This window comes from Galeopterus variegatus, unplaced genomic scaffold (assembly GCF_000696425.1).
Source record: "Galeopterus variegatus unplaced genomic scaffold, G_variegatus-3.0.2 Scaffold1358, whole genome shotgun sequence".
NCBI lineage: Eukaryota > Metazoa > Chordata > Mammalia > Dermoptera > Cynocephalidae > Galeopterus > Galeopterus variegatus.
In genome coordinates, this window is record NW_007727469.1 from 327,631 (window position 1) to 349,618 (window position 21,988).

The 21,988-nt window shown below is 36.5% G+C and overlaps 2 protein-coding genes across 2 annotated transcripts in view; both read right to left on the minus strand.

Annotated features, from left to right (window-relative positions):
- Positions 1–2,638: 2,638 nt before the first annotated feature.
- LUZP6 (leucine zipper protein 6) lies at positions 2,639–3,731 on the minus strand. The gene is given in 4 exon segments (XM_008576465.1): positions 2,639–3,238; positions 3,240–3,296; positions 3,298–3,339; positions 3,726–3,731. Coding segments are annotated over 4 exon segments (189 nt in total). The 3' UTR covers positions 2,639–3,154.
- A 1,992-nt stretch (positions 3,732–5,723) lies between these two features.
- The window catches only part of MTPN (myotrophin), a 52,913-nt gene continuing 36,648 nt past the window's right edge, over positions 5,724–21,988 (minus strand). The window contains exon 4 of the mRNA XM_008576462.1: positions 5,724–6,118. Within this exon, the coding sequence (XP_008574684.1) occupies positions 6,032–6,118 (87 nt within the window). The 3' untranslated portion in view covers positions 5,724–6,031. The remainder of the gene's footprint in view (positions 6,119–21,988) is intronic.

A 21,988-nucleotide genomic window follows, 5' to 3' on the forward strand; every position in this document is an offset into this window, starting at 1 on the left:
TGAACCACAATCTCTGGAACTACTTATCTCTGCTACTGAAGTGTGGAAGCAGCTGTAGGTAATACATAAATGGGGCCTGTCTGGTTATCTGGGTTGGTTAGAGCGTGGTGCTGATAACACCAAGGTCCAGGGTTCAGATCCCTGTGTTAGCCAGCCACCAAAAAAACCCCCAAAAAAATCCCAGGTAAAATTATTAAAAAATATATGTAAATGAATGGGCATGGCTGTTTCCAATAAAACTTTATTTGTAAAAACAGGCGACAGGTCAAATTTGGCCTGTGGGCCATAGTTTGCTGATTCTTGATTATATCTTAGTTTTCTAAACTGCCAAAAACTGTATATTACACTCAAGTATCGTTACTTTTCAAAGTTAAAAATCAAACATCATCTTTGCAGAATCTGATTTCATCATGGGAAGGGATTGATCAATGCAAGTTACATACAATTTTTCATTTGTTTAAAGTCATAAATGAATCCATAAAATGTTTTCTAAGTATCTTTTTAAGAGTCTTAAAAAAGCTGTGCTCATAGAATAAAATATTATGAGTTGGTTTCAGTGAAAGTTGGAAAGACAACATAGGTGTAGAAAGTATAAACTAGTGCTACCACAGTCCAGTTACTTAACTTCTCTGAGCTTTAGTTTCCTCATCTGAAAATAGGATGACTATATCTTACCTCACAGAGTTATTATGAAGACCAAATGAATCAGCTCACATACATACTTAGAATGGAGCCCATATCACAGAAAATGCTCAGTTAAAATGGTGAAATAAACATCAAAATGTCACAAAACTCTAACTCCCTTAAATGATAATTTTTGATAAGAACAGGTATAAAGTTTTCAGGTTCACAGTGTTGTATAATTTCAAAAATGTTTAATTGGAAAATTAAAATAAATTGGCTTAGATCTGAGTACTTTCAAGCCTACTGAAATTTGACTAGCAAATCAAAAGCAGTAGCAACATAGCTAGGCTTGGTAGCTTGCCAAGGAGATGTGCATAAGCATATGGAACATTATTAGATACCAGGAAGAGGACAAACAGGTATATAATACACTTGCGGACTTGTAAGTAAAACCTTAGAAAAATAAAGCTTCTGTAAACAGTTATCTACCAGTATCCTCAAAACAGCACCCAGTAGCTAGGAACTGTCTATGTACTATCTTTCTTTGTGCAACAAGATGCTGTTGCTATGAATGTTGCCAGACGTGTGACCCATTGTTCTGCCCAAACCATGTAAATAAGACCATCCTTGCTGGTGCAACTGCTGAATGCATAGAAGTTGCTGGGGTGGCCAGACAATCCTTTGTTCTGCTCTGCTGTTTACAGCTGTGCTTTAGTATATGCCACAATGGCTCAAAGTGACCTGAATTTGACCCCATGGTCAGCATTTCCTCAATGAATTGTTCCATTGTGGCTCTGTGATATCTGTCTTCACCTCAGTGATTTGGATTTGCATTATCAGTATACTTACGAGGCTATTTGGCCAATGTTCGGGTACAATGACACTCAGGGAGCCTCAATCTTTTCTTGGGCAGAATTTACTGAATCAAAACTGCTCCTACATTTTACTGCATAATGGTTTGACATTGGTAGTTCAGAACAAATACACTCAATGCCTACCATGTGTTAGGTGCTATTAAAGCTGCTGGTAAGTTTTCTTCTCAATCAGTAACTATATGTAATGAAGTAAAAACCCTTGAAGGAAAATATCCCATGGCTGACATGTGATTAGCTGACTAGTAGCTGAGGCAGATTTGACTTCAAACAGGAAACTGTTAGTTTGGTTACTGGTAGTTCAGAACAAATACACTCAATGCCTACCATGTGTTAGGTGCTATTAAAGCTGCTGGTAAATTTTCTTCTCAATCAGTAACTATATGTAATGAAGTAAAAACCCTTGAAGGAAAATATCCCATGGCTGACGTGTGATTAGCTGACTAGTAGCTGAGGCAGATTTGACTTCAAACAGGAAACTGTTAGTTTGGTAGGATGAAGGTGACACCCATAAAGAAAAACAAGGGGAAAAGGCCACCCCGCAGTGTGGAGAAAGGAGGACACTACATTCCAGGGCACCCGGCACAAAGGTTGCTGTTCCTGAGTTCTTGTGGTGTTGACAAGATAACAATGGAATCAAATTAATTTTATATATAATTTTGTTCAGTGTTGAGGTTCACAGTGATCATTCACTCTAAAGAGCACACCCTAAAAAAGTGAGTTTAGAAAATGTCAATCTCCAAGGAAGGTGCAGCAACTTAAATTAGCAATAAAAGGATCAAAGAGGTTTACCTTGACTCTGTTTTTCTTCAACACGTTGAAAATCCTGATGTGCTGGTATGCGTTGGCTAGACCTTGCTCCCAGTCAGCCAGGAGGGTTCCTGAACATTTATAGTTAAACAATTTGTATCAGGAGATAAACACAAAAGCAAAACCTTCCAGTGACTAGTATGGATTATTTCAACGAAATCTTTAATATGTTTTATTTTCTTTCCACTTATATATTTTTTTCCTAGAAGAAGGATAATTTAATATAGATTAATTAAAAATTTGGGTCAATCAAAGTTCTGGTATAGTTGTAGAGAAGACTGGAAAAGGGACAAATAGTAACCGAGGAAGAAAAATGCTGCTGACACATTAGCTGTAGCACAATTCAAGTTTATTCCATTTGTTCTTGCAACACAAAACTTAAACACAGTATTATTTAGCATTCTGATGTACATGAACTAGGATACTTATAAGAAACTCAATTGTGTCAAAAGTATATAACATTGTGGAAAAATGAACTCACATATATCAAAATGCACAAAGCACTAGTCTTCCTCCATTACTGCTTAGAAAGATATGATTGTTTCTCCATTTACAAAATAGAATCAGGACAATTTAAATTTTTAAAATTTTGCATGCAAAACACTGCAATTGCTTATTTATGTAGGAGGGCACTCTCACCAGCTTCTTCTATACACAATTGAGTATATGATATTGCAGGGAAGAAAACAGCAGCTCAGTTGAAGTTTAAAAAAAAAAATAGGTACATATAGATTTAAAATCCGTTACATTGGGAAAGAAATCAATGAACAAAGGGCCTACTTGTTTGCAGCTTCCACACACTGCACCTAACTACCTACCTACTTACCTTCCCTCTGTGCCAACGGGGTTTAGAAAGGTGAGCTATGCATAGTAGAACTACTTGGGATACTCAGGTGCTGTATTTAAACTATAAGTCTATAGATACCAGTCTGAAAGCTGCAAGGAAGAATTTGTTAGTACACTACTGTAAACAGGTAAACCACCTGTATGTTACTTGACATAGTGCATACGAAATGACTGACTTAATACAAAACTACAGAACATGCAATAGTTTTTCTGAGATGTTAAATATTACTTCAGTGGAGAACAAAACTTACTTAACCTTTTGCTAATGCATGTAGTACCAAAAAGCAGACATAGTTTTAGTTTCATTTACTCCAAATATGAACATTTAAGTGTGAATTTCTCTGCCAAGTGGTTCAGAAATACATTATAAATAACCTAGTTAAAAAAAGAAATTGCAAACCATCTTGGTCAGTCTATTCTATTCTATGTTTATATGTTATTTTCTCAAGCAATCGCTTCATAATTATGGGGTTTACAAAACGGCTGAGGAAGGAGGAGGAAGGCGAAATAGCCTCTACTGCATTACAAGGAATATCAGGATAAACCATACAAAGAATCACATGGTTTCTATACCATCATAACTGTAGAAAGAAGATCTGGTTTAGAAATAATAGGACAATGCACTCTCTGCAACAGCCAACTACAACAAAACACTCTGGAAAGTAAAGGTGAACATTGTGTAATGCATAAAATTCAAGCCTTTTAAATAGCATTATGCCAAGAGGTAAGAACAAAGAAATCAAAACGCCCTTTCGCACTACATTGATAGTTATACACTGATAGAGTGCCCTCCATTTTCAATGACGATGTCTCAATATTATAGTTCAGTGATGTAATAAAGTACTGTCACTGATTTTTTTAATCCAACTCTAACAGGTTGCATTAAGACAGCAGAATTAGCCAAATATATCAAAGCATTTAGACCTCCACTTTGTGATTGTTTTCTTGGATGTAGGAAAATTACAGGGTTAGGCTAGTTGTAAGTGAAAAAGCCACAGGATAAAAAAAGGGTTCATGGGCGAAAAATACACACGCGCACACACAAATCCAAATGCCAACCAATCAGCAATTGGTCAATAAAACTGACGAGCCAGGCTGACTGTTCTTGATAATAGTTTAACCCTGTTGTAGAATGTTCCATTGCCTTAAAAGATCAGCGCACACACAAATCCAAATGCCAACCAATCAGCAATTGGTCAATAAAACTGACGAGCCAAGCTGACTGTTCTTGATAATAGTTTAACCCTGTTGTAGAATGTTCCATTGCCTTAAAAGATCATCATTAATTCTTTACTACCCACAATCTGACTACAAGTCCCTAACTCACCCTCCCCCCTCTAAAAATTTGAGGTACATTCAATTATTGCATGACTTGGCTAAGGAAAAACCCTAATACTTTTAGTAAGCTTACATGGACAGCAAGTCAAAGGAATCTTAATATTTTAAATGCAGGATATCAAATTTACGGTTATATGTTTTAATTAGTTGTGCTGCTCACGAAATAAACATTTGGAGATGGGTCTAAATATTTTCTGTAGGTCAGAAGAACACCACTTTAGAACACTGTATTCTAAGAACACAGAATATATTTTGAAGTTGTCACACTTTATGCAATGCATGATTCATAAAACAAAAAAAATATTATGCAGGTGGATTGGCATATGTTCAGCAGAAGGTTATCAACAACCCGGGGAACCCTGGTAACTAGCGTATTTTTGAAGGGATGGGGCTAAATTTGTCCAAATAGTAAATCTCACCCCAGTGATAGCTTTGGTGCAATAAGCAATCAGCATCCAAGATGCATCTCAGAGAGGCATTCCAAAGAATGTTCCTAGATTCTGCAAACACAACGCAGGTCAATCCACTCAAATAGCAAATGAAGAAAATCCATAGGTGATAAGACAGCTGTTCTCTCTTTATATGACACTACACGCTATGGCTAAGATTCTACTTTTAAATCCCCTTTTACTACCAGGAGGAGTTTGAAAGTGTTTCAATGTTATACAAATGTCTGAATCTGGAAGAGAAAAAAAATGCACATGGCTAAGATTCTACTTTTAAATCCCCTTTTACTACCAGCAGGAGTTTGAAAGTGTTTCAATGTTATACAAATGTCTGAATCTGGAAGAGAAAAAAAATGCATACTGGAATGATTTCTCTTTTAGACTTCCAAAATTTAAGATTTTATAAATAAAACTAGTCAGTTTTATCTAAAGAGACATGAAATCTGTGTGAAAAGGGGAGAGGAAATCCAAAGTTCAGTCATCCAGCAATTTAGGAGTGTGCCCCTCATCACATTAACTAAGCTTTTACATAAAGCTTAAAGTCACTGAGCAAAAATTTGGTCACCAACCACAGGCAGCGCTCTTCCCTATGCCAGGAAATCCCCAGGAGAGTGCATTCTTAAGGCAGAAGGCTGTAGCTAATTGCTTATCTCAGCACCCTAAGTTTACATCGCAGCAGCCACTACTGCTCACACAGTCAGGGCTACCAAATATGTAGAGGTGGCCTTTGTAGAAATCAGACCTTCTACACGATCTAATTAATAAATTAGCTAGGGAGCTGAAAAGGTCAAATGTTACCAGTATATTTTGTCTTTGCTCTCCCTTGGGTATAAGCTGTATACTTTATTAGAAATGGAAAAGAGGCTGACTTGATCAGGAATCCCAGTAAAAAGCCTGATCATGGTTTTTTTCCCCCCCTCCTCCAAAACATTGTTTTTTTTCTGGTAGTCTGATTTGTTATGAATTTCTCTCTCCCCTCACCCCTCTTAAAGTATTTAGCTGAAGAAGCTGGCAGATAGAGAGTGACAGACAGACAGGCAGCAGTGTGAGGCCACAGGAGAGTCATTCTTCCCAAGTTATCAGTCCATCCATCCATCACTGTAGAAGAGCTTTGATTGCCTGGTTGTCAGTGGCTTCCAAGGCAGTCAGTCCATCTGGACCTTTCACAGTCTTATCAGCACCCTGGAAAAGAGAGAAGAAGACCTTTATCATTACATGAGCCCACAGCTGGGGGAAGAAAACGTAAGACTAGATTGAGTAGTGTGGGCTAATGTTTACATCGAGAATTAAAAATTCTTTTACTAACAGAGTCCATTCTATTACAGAAAAAACAAAACAAAAAACAAACAAACAAAAAACCACCCCCCAAAAAACCAAAAAAAAAACAAAACCCACCAAAAAAGCAAGTTGTGAAGGTTGTGGATTAACTTGTAAAAACAAAAAACCACCCCCAAAAAAACCAAAAAAAAAAAAAACAAAACCCACCAAAAAAGCAAGTTGTGAAGGTTGTGGATTAACTTGTAAAAATGCAACATTATTTTTCAAGTAGTAGAAATCGTAAGCTACAAACACAACCTGACATTAATATAGGCAATGACTGGTTTTTATTTTACTATTGTATATTTCACCCAATTAATTAAGCTTTAAAAAATAATATCCCAATGTGAAGTATGAAACAAGGGAAAAAAGTAAATCACTTTTGCTAAAAAAGAAAGTGTTCCTGTGATAAATTATTTGTTTTTCTTCTTTGCAACACTTTTTTTTGTAGAGTGCATAGGTATTGCACACATTAAGAACATGCATAATGTATGTCATTTTACTTATAAAAACTTAGCAGTAAATGACTGGAATGTGAGCTGTAAGGAGGTTCCCTTCTAATTCTAGGGAAATCTTCAGTGGAGACACCAGACTGCTCTGAAGACTTAACCTGGAGAGTGCTGTCCTGGAACATTTTATCTACAACATGGCATTTCAGTTTTGAGAATGTGTATATATAATTTTGAGTCTATATGTTGTCTTATCTGTCGCCTTTTCTAGACTGAAAGCTCCATGGGAGTGGGAATCTTGTCTGTATTATTCACCACTGTATCCCCAGCACTTAAAAAATTGCTATTGCTTGGTAGGTGAATTTACTTTCCTACCAGGTCTGAACCTTTTAATTCCCAGAGACAATATTCTACCACCTGAGGGTTCTCTTTACTAGCTCCAGTCCCAGCCAGTGTTTATGTACCACACAGTCTCTAGGGTCCCGCTCCCCTGCCAAATTTCACTCATTCTTCTGTTAGTTCAGACTCTTCTCCCATTAATCTTTCTATGCTCTCATCCTACAGAATTTCTCATCAGTTCCTGAACATGCCATGTGCCGTACCCCTATATAGGCTGTCTCTACATGGGATGCCTTGCTCCTATTTTCTGGCACATTCATTCACTCATTCACTCAACAAATATTTACTGAATGTCTGATGTGTAGATACTGTGTAAGGGACTGGAGAATCAAAAATAAGACAGACTCTGCCAGTCTCACGATTGTGAGACGCAGACAAATTAACCAATACCACAGTGTGACAAGCACATTAACAGTGCTATGTACAGGGACGAATGGCCCGTAAATGAGAATAAGATGTGGTAGGAGGGCGTAAGGGAGAAAGTCTTCCTGGATGAGGGAATGCTTGAGCTGAGTCTTGGTAAGCAAGTACAAGCTGATTAGGTAAATCTGAGAGGAGATGACAGACATTCTAGGAAGTGTCAAATTATCACAAAGTCATCCTTAGTATCATTATAAAGTCTCTATTTTCTCATTTTCTAATTGAACGTAACTGCTTCAAGGAAGACATGGAACTCATAGTCAAATGGAACAGAAACCAATGAGAATTTCAATTCAGCGTGGTGAGCCCTGCAACAAAACAGGGTAAGTGACAATAACTGGGGTCACTGTATTCAAAACAAATGATTTCGTAGTCATCTTGATGGCTACAGTTTTTTATGCCTAGTATTGTAAACTATAATTCTGCAAACAAATTATTATAAATCAAGGGGCCATGTACATTCCTCGCCAAGCGTCAAAGATTTATTTAACTCAAGCAGGATGCTCTCTCCTAGATTTTGAATCCTGATTGGATACAAGAAGATACAAGGAGAGAGGATACAAGAAGTCAGAGCTCATTTATTCCTGTGGCATCACCCAGATGAAACAGCTGAGAGGTTTCTGCTACCCGAACCCCTGCAGTTGCCTTAGCTCTGATCTCTTCTTAGCCTGGTCCTCCAGCTTTCCTGTTGATTCTATGATTAGTCCAATATCTTTTCAAAAATCCCTCTTCTACTTGTTGGAGTCAATTTCTGCTAATACGCAACCAAAAATATTTAGCTGATACTTAAAAAAATTTATATAAATAACCTTTCCCCCCAATTACAATACAAACATCACAGAAAACTCAGAAGAGAAAGAAAAACATAAAACTCATAATTCTATAAGCCAGATATAACTAATGTTAACATTTTAGTGTTTCCTTATACTCTTCTGTTCTAAATATGTATGCATATTTATTTAAAAAATAAATTAGAAACCACAAGAGAGCAAGAGTGACTATATTTTTATCAGACAAAAGAAACTTTAAGATAAAGAAATATTACTAGAGACAAAAAGGGATATTTCATAATAAAAAAGGTCCACTATTCAAAAATGAAGTTAAGAAAACAATTCCATTTATAAGAGCACCAAAAAGAATAAAATACTTAAGAATAAATTTAACAGAGTCAAATCAGTTCTTCTAAAAATGATGTACCAGTTTTGTCAACATGGATAAGAATATTAAGAGAAAACAATTTTTTTGGCACTTAATGCAGTTTAAGTATATTTGGCCCCATCCCTTCCTTGTGGAATCCAGTTTTAATTGTTTGTTTTTACTTCTAGAAATTATTTCCATAGCTACTATTTGAATTATCAACCTTAGATTTTAACTTTTGACTTCCTGCTACATAGATGAGGCTTTAGTTTACCACCACCTCCCCTTGACCCTCTCTATTTCTTATAGTTAAAACACTATTGTGTTTCTTTATAAATCTAAATGTTTACTTAAACCTATATTTCTTGTTCCATCAATTTTGAGAGTATCCCATGTCTCATAATTTTATAAGATACATTCTCCACCTTCCCATCGCTCCCTTCACCTCTTAACTTGCCAGCTTTTCTATTTTGCCAAGGTTAACTTTTATATTTTGGTCTGTAAAAAACTTCTTATTGACTGATTCTAGTCAAAATACATAAACAATGTTTAAATTATTTTTAGGTAAACACTGCTCAATGTGGCACCCGGCTGACTACTATGATTCGTTTTCCTTCTGTTCCAATATCTCAACCCTCTGCAACCCTCACAAATGACAGAATCAGGAGATAACACCCACAGCAGCAGCCTGAATTTTCCCAGTCCTGTTCATTCATTTACAAATAACAAACTTTTGAACCTATTTGCTATGGTTAGAGTAAATAAAGAACCTAAAACCCAAAGAATTAAACTAAGTTTATTTATTTCTCTCTCATAAAACGGTCTAGTGCTAAGTGTACCAAAGTTGGTAGGGTGGCTCTGTCCTGTAAAATCCTTCTGTTTTGCTCCTCTCCCAAGGGATGGGTCATCTCTTCATTTGTGTGGCTGAAGCTGGTTCATCTCTACATCTGTTTCCAACCTGCTAGATTTGGGGGCTTGGCAGGGGGTCACCTAAAATCATCATACTTTAGGTGATGGTTTGGAATTGGCACACACCATTTGTACATATTCCATGTGCTCAAACTTAAGACATACAGTCATATGTACTGCAAGTGAAGCTGAGATACAAGCTAGGCTGCCATGTACATTACTAAAACCTGGGGTTTTCTTTCTAAAAGGAAGAGGAAAAAATAGACATGGCAGACCATTTGTAATCTGACCTATACTGTTCTGAAAATACTTTGGAATAAGTCACTCATATCCTCTAAATGCCAAGTTCAATCAGCCAAATTTATGGTCTCTGAACAGTGCTGAGTCTTATTCCTTACCCATTACAGCCCAAACTCTCTAGACAATATTATCTCCATGTTCTCCTGTCTGTCTAGCCTGCCTCTTCTTCCCGCACCAACTCCCTTCATTCTCTCCTGACCTGCCCCACCCCATCCCCCTTCCTTTTGGCTGTCCTTTATATGCTGGTATTCTCCTTGGTTCTGGTCTGCAGCACTCTTCAGGACTTGCTCAACATGCTTTTCCCTAATCATCTCATCCATGTCCAACCTTTATCCTCATCCTCAGCATCTATCCTGAACGTTAACCCCATGGATATATACTGGCTTTGAGACTTACCTACTTGAAGTCCCACAAATACCTCAAATGCCACCTCTCTTAAAATGAATCCATAATCTTTTCCCTGCAAACTTGCTTTCTTTTAAATATTTTCTATCATGGTGAAGAACCATCTTCCTGGAAATGTGGAGACACTATGTAGTTCTTATTTACTTCCCACATAATCAGTTACTAAGTCTTTAGACCGCACTATTCCCATTCATCGCTACCATTACTTTCCAATGCAATAGGTTCCTATTTTTTTTTTTTTTACTTTTTACACCACTCCAATTCCGACTCCAAACATCTGTTTGAATGATCTTCCTAAAATGTAAGTCTGATCATACTACTTACTTACCTAAAAGCCTTTAATGGCATCCTCAAAAAAGACAAGAAAGGTAAATGACATGATTTACATGATTTGCCTGAAAACATAATCTGCTTAGTACCAACCTCTTGAGTGATATTTCTTGCTAAATTCTTTCCATTCTACATTGTAGCTATGCTGAACAATCTCCCCCTACCCTAATGCAGTGTGGTCTTGTCTCTCTGACTTTTCTCATTTCTCATTGTTGCTTCTGCTTGGAATGGTACCCCCAATCCCTATTAGACTTTTATACACTAAGTTTCCAAGGTTCAGCTCAAGTGTCAGCTGCTTTATGAAGTTACATTTGTGGTACCTGGAGATATAATGACATCCTTACTTATAACACACTATCTCCTTGACTCCCAGACCACACTTGACCTCTTCTTCATGTCCCCACTATAGTACATATTCACAGCAATCACAATGCTTCAATGTACTGGTTGTTCTACATATTTGTCTCCGTAATGACATCCTTACTTATAACACACTATCTCCTTGACTCCCAGACCACACTTGACCTCTTCTTCATGTCCCCACTGTAGTACATATTCACAGCAATCACAATGCTTCAATGTACTGGTTGTTCTACATATTTGTCTCCCTTTACTAGACTAAATATGTTGATGGCAGGAACCAAACTAATTAGTCTTTAAATTCTCAAGGCTTTGCACAGAGCCAATAACAGGCAATCAGTAAATGTTTATAGAATTAACTCATATAGATAGGGATTAAACATACATAATAAGGGACTCAATAAAGCAATTATAGTATTACTCACTGAAGACCTAGTACAGTGAGTAGACAAAATATTTCCATTGGAATATGTTGCCCACTAACACACTATATAAAATATTTACTTATTTTCAGGTAATTTCAACATTTAAGACTTTTTCAGTTTGACCCCTGATTGGAATCAGGAATAGGTTCATTTGCCTATATTTAGAGAATGATTCAGGGGCTAAAATTTTCTGAAGGAGGAAAAGGTTGCTATGGCCAAGTTAAAGTGGCTCAAGTAGACAGACAGGCTGTTTGTCATTCTAGGGGGTAAAGCTTTAAGGCACTACAAGTAATTTATTGATCTTCAAAAGTCACACTTTTACATAATCAGGTATTTGACAGCATGTGGTAGAATATAAGGAATGTTAAAAAAATTTCAAGTCATGCTATCTCTGCCCATGAATAGTTTATAACCTAGTGGAATGATAAAATACACAGACGTGAAACAAGAAGACTATATCGTTACCTACTTGTTACCTTTGTCTACTTCTTACTTCAGATAGCCTAATTCTACTTCACACCATCAGTTCTTATCATGTACAGATAGGCCAAGAAAACTGGATTAGTGACATTTTAAGAATGAAACTCTTAAAACTTGTACCGAGGTTATCTGACATCTTGACAAACGTCTTCTGTGGTGAAGACGTGGATAATGGTTACATTGATCAATTGTCAGGATACCAAACTGCTTTGTTTCAATGAAAAACTTATAAATTCAGACCAAAACTCAGCACTTGGATACACACAGTCTTGGTGGACATTTCTGTATAAATTTGTTTTACAACCTTAGAATATAACCAATCACTTCAGAAGAAAAATTTAGCAGTCATAGTTTGGATACTTAATTCACTCTTGGAGAGAAAGCAGTTGAGAATCAAACACAAAATAAATGGTTGAAAAAGTCCTGCAACTGAGGATTAAAACCAATTCAAGGAACACTTGAAATGTTTCTAGTTTAACATTTATGACATATACTTATCAGGTCAAGAGTCTAGCAACCTTATGTTGATTTGAACTAGGAAGTAAATCTAAAACTATTAAAAATCATTGAAACAGCTTTCCAGGGTCTAAGCTTTTTATTATTTCATAGAAGCATGCTGGGGTAAACTTATAATTCAAACATGGATTTTCTCAGTCCAAATAAAGTCAGAAACAAAACAGAAAAGGAGGTCTACTGAATGTGGTCACACAAATGGCAGTAATATCTGACTAGAGCTTGACATAACTGGAGCAAGAAAGAAACCAAGATTGAACTACCTCTAAAGCTTAATAATGAACTAGAGTTACTAAGTGTAAGGACAAATAAAACACTTCAACAGACCGCAGAGACATTTTAACCATGTCTTATTTATTCTGCTTAAAAGTATATAATACCCTTAAGAAACTTTCTATGCAAAATAGTTAAAGATATCTTCCTATATATTTTTTTTTACAGTACTTGTTACCACCTGAAATTAAATTACATTTATTTGAGTACTTGTTAACTCTGTCTTCCCCTCTAGAAAATGAGGTCTCCAAGGGCAGAGGACTTACCTTGTTCACCCACAATTCCCAGTATTTGAATGAATACAGTGTACTTCCTTTTACTTGATATTAAATGTCTCATAAGGACTTTAAAAAAAATGTAAGGAACAAAGAAATTCTTTGTTCTTTCTCTTAAACCACCCAATTAACTCTTACTCAATAGTTACATTTTCTGCGTAGCCCTTCTGGAATTTTCCAGGCAGTTGGCTCCTCCTTCTCAGTATGCCCAAGGCATGTTGTTGATAATACTGAGGTAGATACTTAGCTTGGCTCACTCAATGCCCAGTGCAACCCCCCTTTTCCTTGCTTTCCTCTAAAAGAAACTGAATCCTCAGACTCTCTTAAAACTAGATGTGGCCATTAGACACTATTTTGGCTTCTCCTGTGGACATCTTTCTCTTTCCAATAAAGCCCTAGGAGGATGAAGTCCTTAGCTCTTCTCCCTTCTTCCTGTCCCAAACACAGACACAATGCCTGGAGGTTCAGTAGTCATCTTGTGACCCTAAGGACTGGGGGGAGGGACAGTGTGTGGGATACTGATGATATACACAGTACAGCCAGCGGCTCAGCCTTGGACTGCGCACCTTCAGACATCTTGCTCTGCGCTGCTTTCTGGTTCAGATCACTGTAGTATGGGTTTTTGTTACTCATGGCTGACCTCCACCTCTCTCTTAGCACTCACCATAGCCTGTAATTAACTGTTAACAAACCTAACCTCCGAAAATTAGGCTGAGTTCCATGAGGGCAGGGACCTTGTTATATTAATCTCTGTACCTTTAATGCCTGGTATACAGCAGATTTCAACAAATATTTGTTAAATATTTGAAAAATTTTCAATTTCAATTACAATTTGTTAAATATTTTAAAAAATTCACATTTGGGTAACAGTGTAAATGCATATTTAGTACTATAAATTGTAACCTTAGTGAATACTTGCATCCAAATTAAAAGGAAAAAGTACCTTTTCTACCATCTTGTCTTAAGTATGCACCACTATAATAGAAAGCATACTGCTAAATATTTATTTTGAATCAATTCATATCCATTTTAGAACAGTCTTGAAAAACCATGCTGAGCTCATACAGACCCCATTTTCTCATCATTTGAGGCCATGTGTTTGTAGTCAGTCCCACAGTACTATGATAAAAGGTTCAGAATCTCAGAACTTTCAACTATTTAAATACACACATATCACCATTGCCATAGAGCTTACAGACACAATTAAATTTTGGAGACGACTTAAAATAGATTTGGTATTTAGTGACATTAAAATTATTGAAATACCTATAATATTACATATTGTGCAATTTATTTATATATAAATAGAACTTCAGAGCATATTTAATTTCATACTTAATTTACATATTGATACAGGAGACCCAGTAAAGACAATTTCTGGGTACCCCACAGCATCTAATAATACTAAAACCAGTGAATGTTATGTCCCTTACATTTCTGTAGCAGTTTTGAGTTTTTAACATAATACTGCAGATAAGTAATCTTATTTTTTTCTCACAGCAGCCCCATGGAGTAGGCATTGTTAATTCTACTTTACAGACAGAGGTTCTTTTTTTTTTTTTTTTAATAGACTTCATAGCAGTTTTAAGTTTACAGAGAAATTGAGCAGAAAGTTCTGCTAGTTCCCATTTCCTCCCTTCCCCACATAATTTCTAATTATTAACATGTTACATTAGTGTGGTACATCTGTTACAATTATGAATCAATATTTATCAGTTATTATTCATTTTTACATTCGACTTCCCTCTTTGTGTTATACAGTTCTATGGCTTTTGCTAAATGTATAATGTCATGTGTTCACCATTACAGCATCATACAGAGTAGTTATGCTGCCCTAAAAATCTTCTGTGCTCCACCTATTCATCCCTCCCTCCTCCTCCCCTGAAACCCTGGCACCCACTGATTCTTTTTTTCCCCATTACCTCAAACATTTATCATTTCTTTGTGTTAGGAACACTCGAAATCCTCTTATAGCTAACTCAAAGCATACAAAAAACTGTTTATTATAGTCACCATACAGTGCTGTAGGACACTAGATATTATTCTTCCTATCTAGCTGTAATTTTGTATCCCTTAACCAACCTCTCACTATCTCCTCTCCCCTCTACCTCAAAGCATACAAAAAACTGTTTATTATAGTCACCATACAGTGCTATAGGACACTAGATATTATCCTCCTATCTAGCTGTAATTTTGTATCCCTTAACCAACCTCTCACTATCTCCTCTCCCCTCTACTCTTTCCAGCCTCTGGTAATTGCCATTCTACTTTCTCCTTGTGTGTGATCAACAATCTTATCTTCCACATATGAAAAAGAACATGTGGTATTTCTCTTTGTGTTCCTGGCTTGTTCACTTCACATAATGTCCTTAAAGCTCATCCATGTTGCATGAATAACAGGATTTCATTCTTTTTTATGGCTAAATAGTATCCCACTGTGTATATATGCCACATTTTCTTTATTCATTCATCTTTTAATGGACACTTGGGTTGAGTCCATATCTTGGCTACTGTGAATAGTGCTGCAATAATAAACATGGGAGTGCAAGTATTTCTTCGATATACTGATTTCCTTTCCTTTGAAAACATACTCAGTACTGGGATAGCTGGATTATACAGTAGTTCTACTTTTAGTTTTTTGGAGAAACCTCCATACTGTTTTCCATAATGCTTGTAGTAATTTACATCCCCACCATCAGAGTTCCCCTTTCTTTGCATCCTCACCAGCATTTATTTTCTTTTTGATAATAGCTATTTTAACTGGAGTGAGATGACATCTCATCATGGTTTTGATTTGCATTCCCCTGCATTTCATATACCTATTGGTCACTTGTACACCTTCTTTTGAGATATGCCTATTCGGCTCACTTGTCCATTTTTTGATTGAATTATTTGTTTTTGTTTTGTTTAAGCTCCTTGTATATTCTAGATATTAATCCCCTGTCAGATCGTAGTTAGCAAATATTTTCTTCAATTCTGCAGGTTGTCTCTTTACTCTGTTGATTATTTCCTCTGCTGAGCAGAAGATTTTTAAGATCAGATAGATTAAGAAACTTGCCTGAGGTCAGTCAGCAAATTATAGAAACAAGAGCCTTCTGACTCCAAATCCTGCGTCTATGCTAACTTTATCTGAAAATTATCTATGGCCTCTCCCCCAAAAATGTTAGGATGAGATCCAGATTTTAGAATCTATTATGTTTAGATACCTGCAACTTATTTGTATCTCTTGCAGAAAAATGAAGAAGTTTGTGGGACAGTATATGTATGATGTGTCATCTGTTGATCACTTTCACAGCTAGAGAACATTTTCACAGACATTCAATTTACACATCAATTCAACAAATATTTACTGAGTTTCTATTAAGTGCCTGATGTAGTTTTGGTAATTAAATTTTTACTGGAACACAGCCACATCCATTCATTTTCATGTTGTTTATGGATGCTCTTGTCCCATGAAGGCAGAGATGAGTAGTTGTGACAAAACCACATGGCAAACAAGGCCCAAAATATCTACTATCTGGCCCTTTACAGAAAATGTTTGTTGAGCACTATGCTAGGGCATTAAGGAGAATAAGAGACTAGTTCTTCCAATATTCTCACAATGTAGCTGGACCAGAAGAAAGGATCACACATGCAAATATATCAGTGTGGCAAGTACTAAAAATAGAGGGAGAGACCATTACCTTTTTTGATCCTAAGAATAATCTTGAGGTATGAATACTATTAATCCCACTGACTTTGGATGTCAAGTGATTTACTGGCTATTAAGTTATAGAACCAGTCCTCAAATCTAGGTTTTCTAACTTCATTGCCAAGCTCCTCCATCTGCACCATTCTGCCTCTCTAACGACATGCTAACTATGCAACAGGGGATGACATATATGAACTACAGCATATGCTAAGAACTTTAATTTACATGGTGGGCTAAGTGTTGCTATTATTGTCTAATCTCTCTCACTTTTTTTTTTTTTTTGATTCAATTCTTATAATCTCACTTAACTCTTAAGAGGCAGGAACTTCAAAAGTAGCCAGCCCAACTTATTCATATTACAAAAATTCACAAATGAGACCCACACACATATATGAGCGATAAAACACATTTTACATTTCATTTTCTTGTCTGGACACAGTGACTATAGTTCATTTTAGTTGCATATATAATAGTCTTGGGTTTGTTCTTATGTTATGTGAAAATATGCTTTTAACATCTCTACTGCTATCATATTTAGCAAGGAAAGAAAGATCATTTCAAAGTTTCAGAGTAAAATTCATCACAGAAATATGAGGTTAGGGTAAATATAAATGAACCTTCAAATCACTGCTCTCCAAGAATACTCAGATATTGAGTTGTTATATTGCTTACGAGGTGGTACATCGTAAGTTTTAGATAAAAAAGTTTGTTTACACTTGAAACAAAGTTATTTTCATAAAGCTTGATTTTTCAGAGAATCCTCATTCCTGAAGCAAGTCTTTCTTCTTCTGAGAGGTACATCAATCCTAACTGCTCTTAGTATTTACTGAAAATTTATGATGTGTTGGTCACTGTAGAAAGTCTTTTATACATATTATCTCATTTAACTACTTGGCTGTATACTGAGAGGCAGTACAATATGGTGGTTACAGACACAGGCTCTGTAGCCAAACTGGATTTGATTTTCAGCTCTCCTTCTTACCAGCTGAGTGGTCCTGGGCAAATTTCCTAACTGCTCTGTGTCTCAGCTTCCACAAAGAAAAAGCTGGGTATAAAAAGCATATCTACTTTGGGATTACTGTGATAATTAGAAGAATTAATATATGTAAAGCACTTAAGAAAATACTTGTGCACAGGATATGCCATTTAACAGTGAACTATTTTGTCCTCACATCAACTCTGTGCTAAGTACTGGCCCTGTGCTGCAGAAGACAAAGCTTAGGCTGAGATGTTAAGGAACCTGCTCAAAGCCACAGAGCTATTAAGAAGCAGAACTGAGAACTAGATTTGGGGGTGTATGGTGCCACAGCACATAGTGTACGTCACTAACAGAAACTGTCTAAAATAATGATGTACTCTAATCTAAAAGTTAAATGGGTAAAAACAACAAGCTTAACAATGGGCATATACTTGTGTATGAGATTTGCAAAACCTATGAAAACAGTTTAACAATTGGTTCTTCAGTTATTTAGAGGATAAATTTTGTAGCTGTATCATTCTGGTAGGCCCCTTATGTGTGGTTTCTTCTTAAAATAGGCTATTCAGAAAGGCATTGCTGAGTTCTTAGATGGTCACAGGCCCTAAAAATTTTTTGAAACCAAACTTGCCCACGTTATAATGCAACAGTACTTTGGGGGTTCCAAATAATCATAAAATGTGTGCTTGAGAATATATGAAGCTATTTAGATTTTATTGGAGTTAGGGTAGTAATTAGAGTAAAAAAGTGTTGGTTCTACCTGCACACACACCTATTTGCTCATGCTGAAAAGGGCAGACTTCCAGCCCTTATATCTTAGACAGTTGATCCTCAATTCAAGCAGTAAAATTAGCACCATACACACTTCCCTGAGAACTTGATAATGCTGGTACTTGATACGGATATTCAGGTTTTATTATTACCTGGCTGCTTGATTTAAAAAAAGCACAGAAAATCTGTTTATCAAAAATCAGTGCTATCAGATCAGATGGTTTTCTACATTTTCCTAGCAGACTGATGTTTAGTATTTTTTATTCTCTACAGCAATTGTACATAAGACATTAAATATTTTGACTTCCTTTTCATAAAAGGAAGTGCTATGGTTTGAGTGTGTCTCCTAAAATTTCATGTGTTGAAAACTTAATACTCAATGCAACAGTGTTGAGTGGTAGAACCTTTAAGAGGTGATTAGGCCATTAGGAATCTGCCCTCGTAAATGAATTAATGCCATTATTGTGGAAGTGGGTTGGTTATCAAGGGAGTGGGTTCCTGATAAAAGGATGACTTTGGCCCCCTTTCCCTCTTGTGCTCTCTTGCCCTCCTGCCATGGGATGACACAGCAAAAAGGCCCTCATTAGATTTGGGCCTGGACCATGAACTTCCCAACCTCTAGAACTGTAAGAAATAAATCTCTGTTCTTTATAAATTACTCCGTTTGTGGTATTCTGTTATAGAAACACAAAACTGACTAAGAAAGCAAGATAGCTGAGTGAACCTTTATTCTGTATCTCACTCTTTTATCCTACTCAACAAACCAGAAACAGTTAACTTACAGAGTGGTCTGAAACAGCTGTGAGTCACTAAAATTAGTGTTGTGCAATAATCAGTGGTTATATGTATTTTTTGTTGTTGTTAAGATTAGAGTAGACTTCCTAAGGAGGTAAGTTCTTTGACATGGTGTGAAACAGAGAAAGGAAGGAAAACAGAAAAGTAAAGTTTCTTTCGGACTTCTTCCTCTCTAATCACTAATAACAGAATGCTTATAATAACAAATTAAGTATGCTGTCAGCTTATTTTTGTAAACCAAGAATAAAACATTAATTACAATGTTTATAAACTGTCATTAAATTCTCAATTCACAGGATTTTGATTATCTCATGCTGGGATACAATTCTTCCTATTTACTTAAAAGAATTTCTATTCCTACAGAAGACTGAGAGGACATTTTTAATAGCAGTATATACTATGTTAGAAATGGAGTGTGAACACACACTAGGGTAATGAATGCAAGTTTATCTGTCTAAATTCTAAATTATGGCAAATGTAACACCTTCAAAAGATTGATAATAGAAGTAAATATTTAGGGTATTTCTCCATCTTATCCTACACTGGATTATTTAGAAATGGTTTTCCCTAGGATTAGGGAACAGGGACAATGAACTTCTTAAAATCCTTTATTATCAATTATATAAATTATAAGGGATTACATAAATTGTAAAGAAGTTTAATATATATTAAAGAAAATTTAATATATATTAAATATTAATATTAAAAGAAATGTCCAACATGATAGTGTATTGATGCAACAGGCAAACTACTATTATTTCTCTTACAGAATTGCTTTTTAACCTCAAAACTTGATTAAGATTTCAAATTATACGTAATGGTGAAAAATAAATGAATTTTGGATTTATTAAAGTTCACCAGCTAATAATATTATAGTTCAAGAATACTATTTCATGATTAACTCTCTTCTAAATAATGTGTACATGCAACATTGCTTTTATTCAGGTATTTGAGATTTTAATCAGAAAGACCAGTTCAAAATTGAACAATAAAAATCCCAGATAACTGTCCTATAAGCTCCTGCTTGGTTACATTAACAAGACTTTTCAGGGCCGAGCCCATGGCGCACTCGGGAGAGTGTGGTGCTAGGAGTGCACCAGCGCTCCCGCCGCGGGTTCGGATCCTATATAGGGATGACCGGTGTGCTCACTGGCTGAGCGCGGTGCGGCCGGTCTCAAAAAAAGGAAAAAAAAAAAAAAAAAAAGACTTTTCAACAAATAAGCTCAGCATAGTCTAACAGAAGCATCCAAAAAGATACACTCAACTTGTATCACCTGGGAAGGATCACCTTACTCAGGGTTAGGGTTTTAATGAGATGTGAGCTGTAAATTCCAAACTATTTATGAGTGGGGTTGGAAAACTATGACCAAGATGCTTGTTTTTGTAAATAAAGTTTTACTGGAATGCAACCATGCCCTTTCATTTATGTATAGTCTATAGCAGCTTTAGAGTTACAATAGCAAAGCTAACAGCGACCATATGGTCTGCAAAGGCACACCTGATCCTTTAAGAAAGTCTGCCAACCTCCAATTAGACGATATTTTTGTACCACCTTTTAAGTATCACTTTTATTCCAAAAATTTCTGGTGAAGATTTTTTAGGGCAAAAAAGGGGAACTTTATTCAACTGAGATAATTACAATTCTAAATGACACATGATTACACAGTCTGACTGTTCTTGCTTTGATAAAAACAGACTGAAGTGCATTGGGCTTGGCCTTTATACTGACTGTTGTGCTGTTCAGTTGCCACTTTTCTGTCATTTATGTCTGCTTCACATGCTTACTTCAGCTGCTGCTTTTTCACACTCTCCATCCTCTGCTACTGCTAAACTTCCCAGGATGCTTCTTGAGCCTGCATCTTTACCTGTTTCATCTACCTCCTTTCCCTTTCTCTTCTCACCAGTTTTACTAATGATTCTCATATACTCTGGATTTGGAGAAAGTACCAGGAGCTTTGATCATCCCCCTTCCGTTTTTTGTTATTACTTACCAATTCTTTGGTTTTAGCTTTATTTACTTATTTATTTATGTGGCAGCTGGCAGGTTATGGGGATCTGAACCCTTGACCCTGGTGTTACAAGGCTGCACTCTAACCAACTGAACTAACTGGCTAGCCCCTTGAGCTATTTTTAAAAGCTTTAATATTTGCTTTGTATTTTACTATTTAGATTTATTCACATACTAATTTCTTGCCCATGATTCCTTCTTGCATCTCAGTCTTTCCTTTTAGGTTTAATTTGCTTCCTCCTGAAGCACATCCAACTTATTACTCCATTTGTTGCTCAGGGGTACTGGGCACCTCTGGGCTTGGGGCAATCTTGGATTAGCTCTTACCTTTTGCAACAATACTGTTTTGTTCATATTTGGGAATGTTTCCTTCTTTGACCCTATCCTGCATGCTTTCTGTCTCTCTGAACCCCATCTTATGGTCTGTGAAGGTTAATTCTAGATGTCGACTTGGTTAGATGAAGGAATGCTGAGAAACCCGGTAAAGCAATCTTTTCAGGTGTGTCTATGAGGGTGTTTCCAGCAGAGATTAGTATGAAAGTCTGAGTGGACTGGGTGTGAAAGACCCACCCTCAGTGTGGGTGGGAACCATCCATTCCGCTGGGGGTCTGGAGAGAACAAAAGACAGAGGAAAGAGGTGAAGTGCTCTCTCTCTCAATCAACTGGAGCTGGGATACACTCTTCTCTCCTGTCCGTGGACATCAGAGCTTGAGACTCTTCAGATTTTGGGTTCCAGAAGTTACACCATCGGCTTCCCTGTTTTGAGGCCTTTGGACTTGGACTGAGCCATGCTACCGGCATCCAGTTTATGGACGGCCT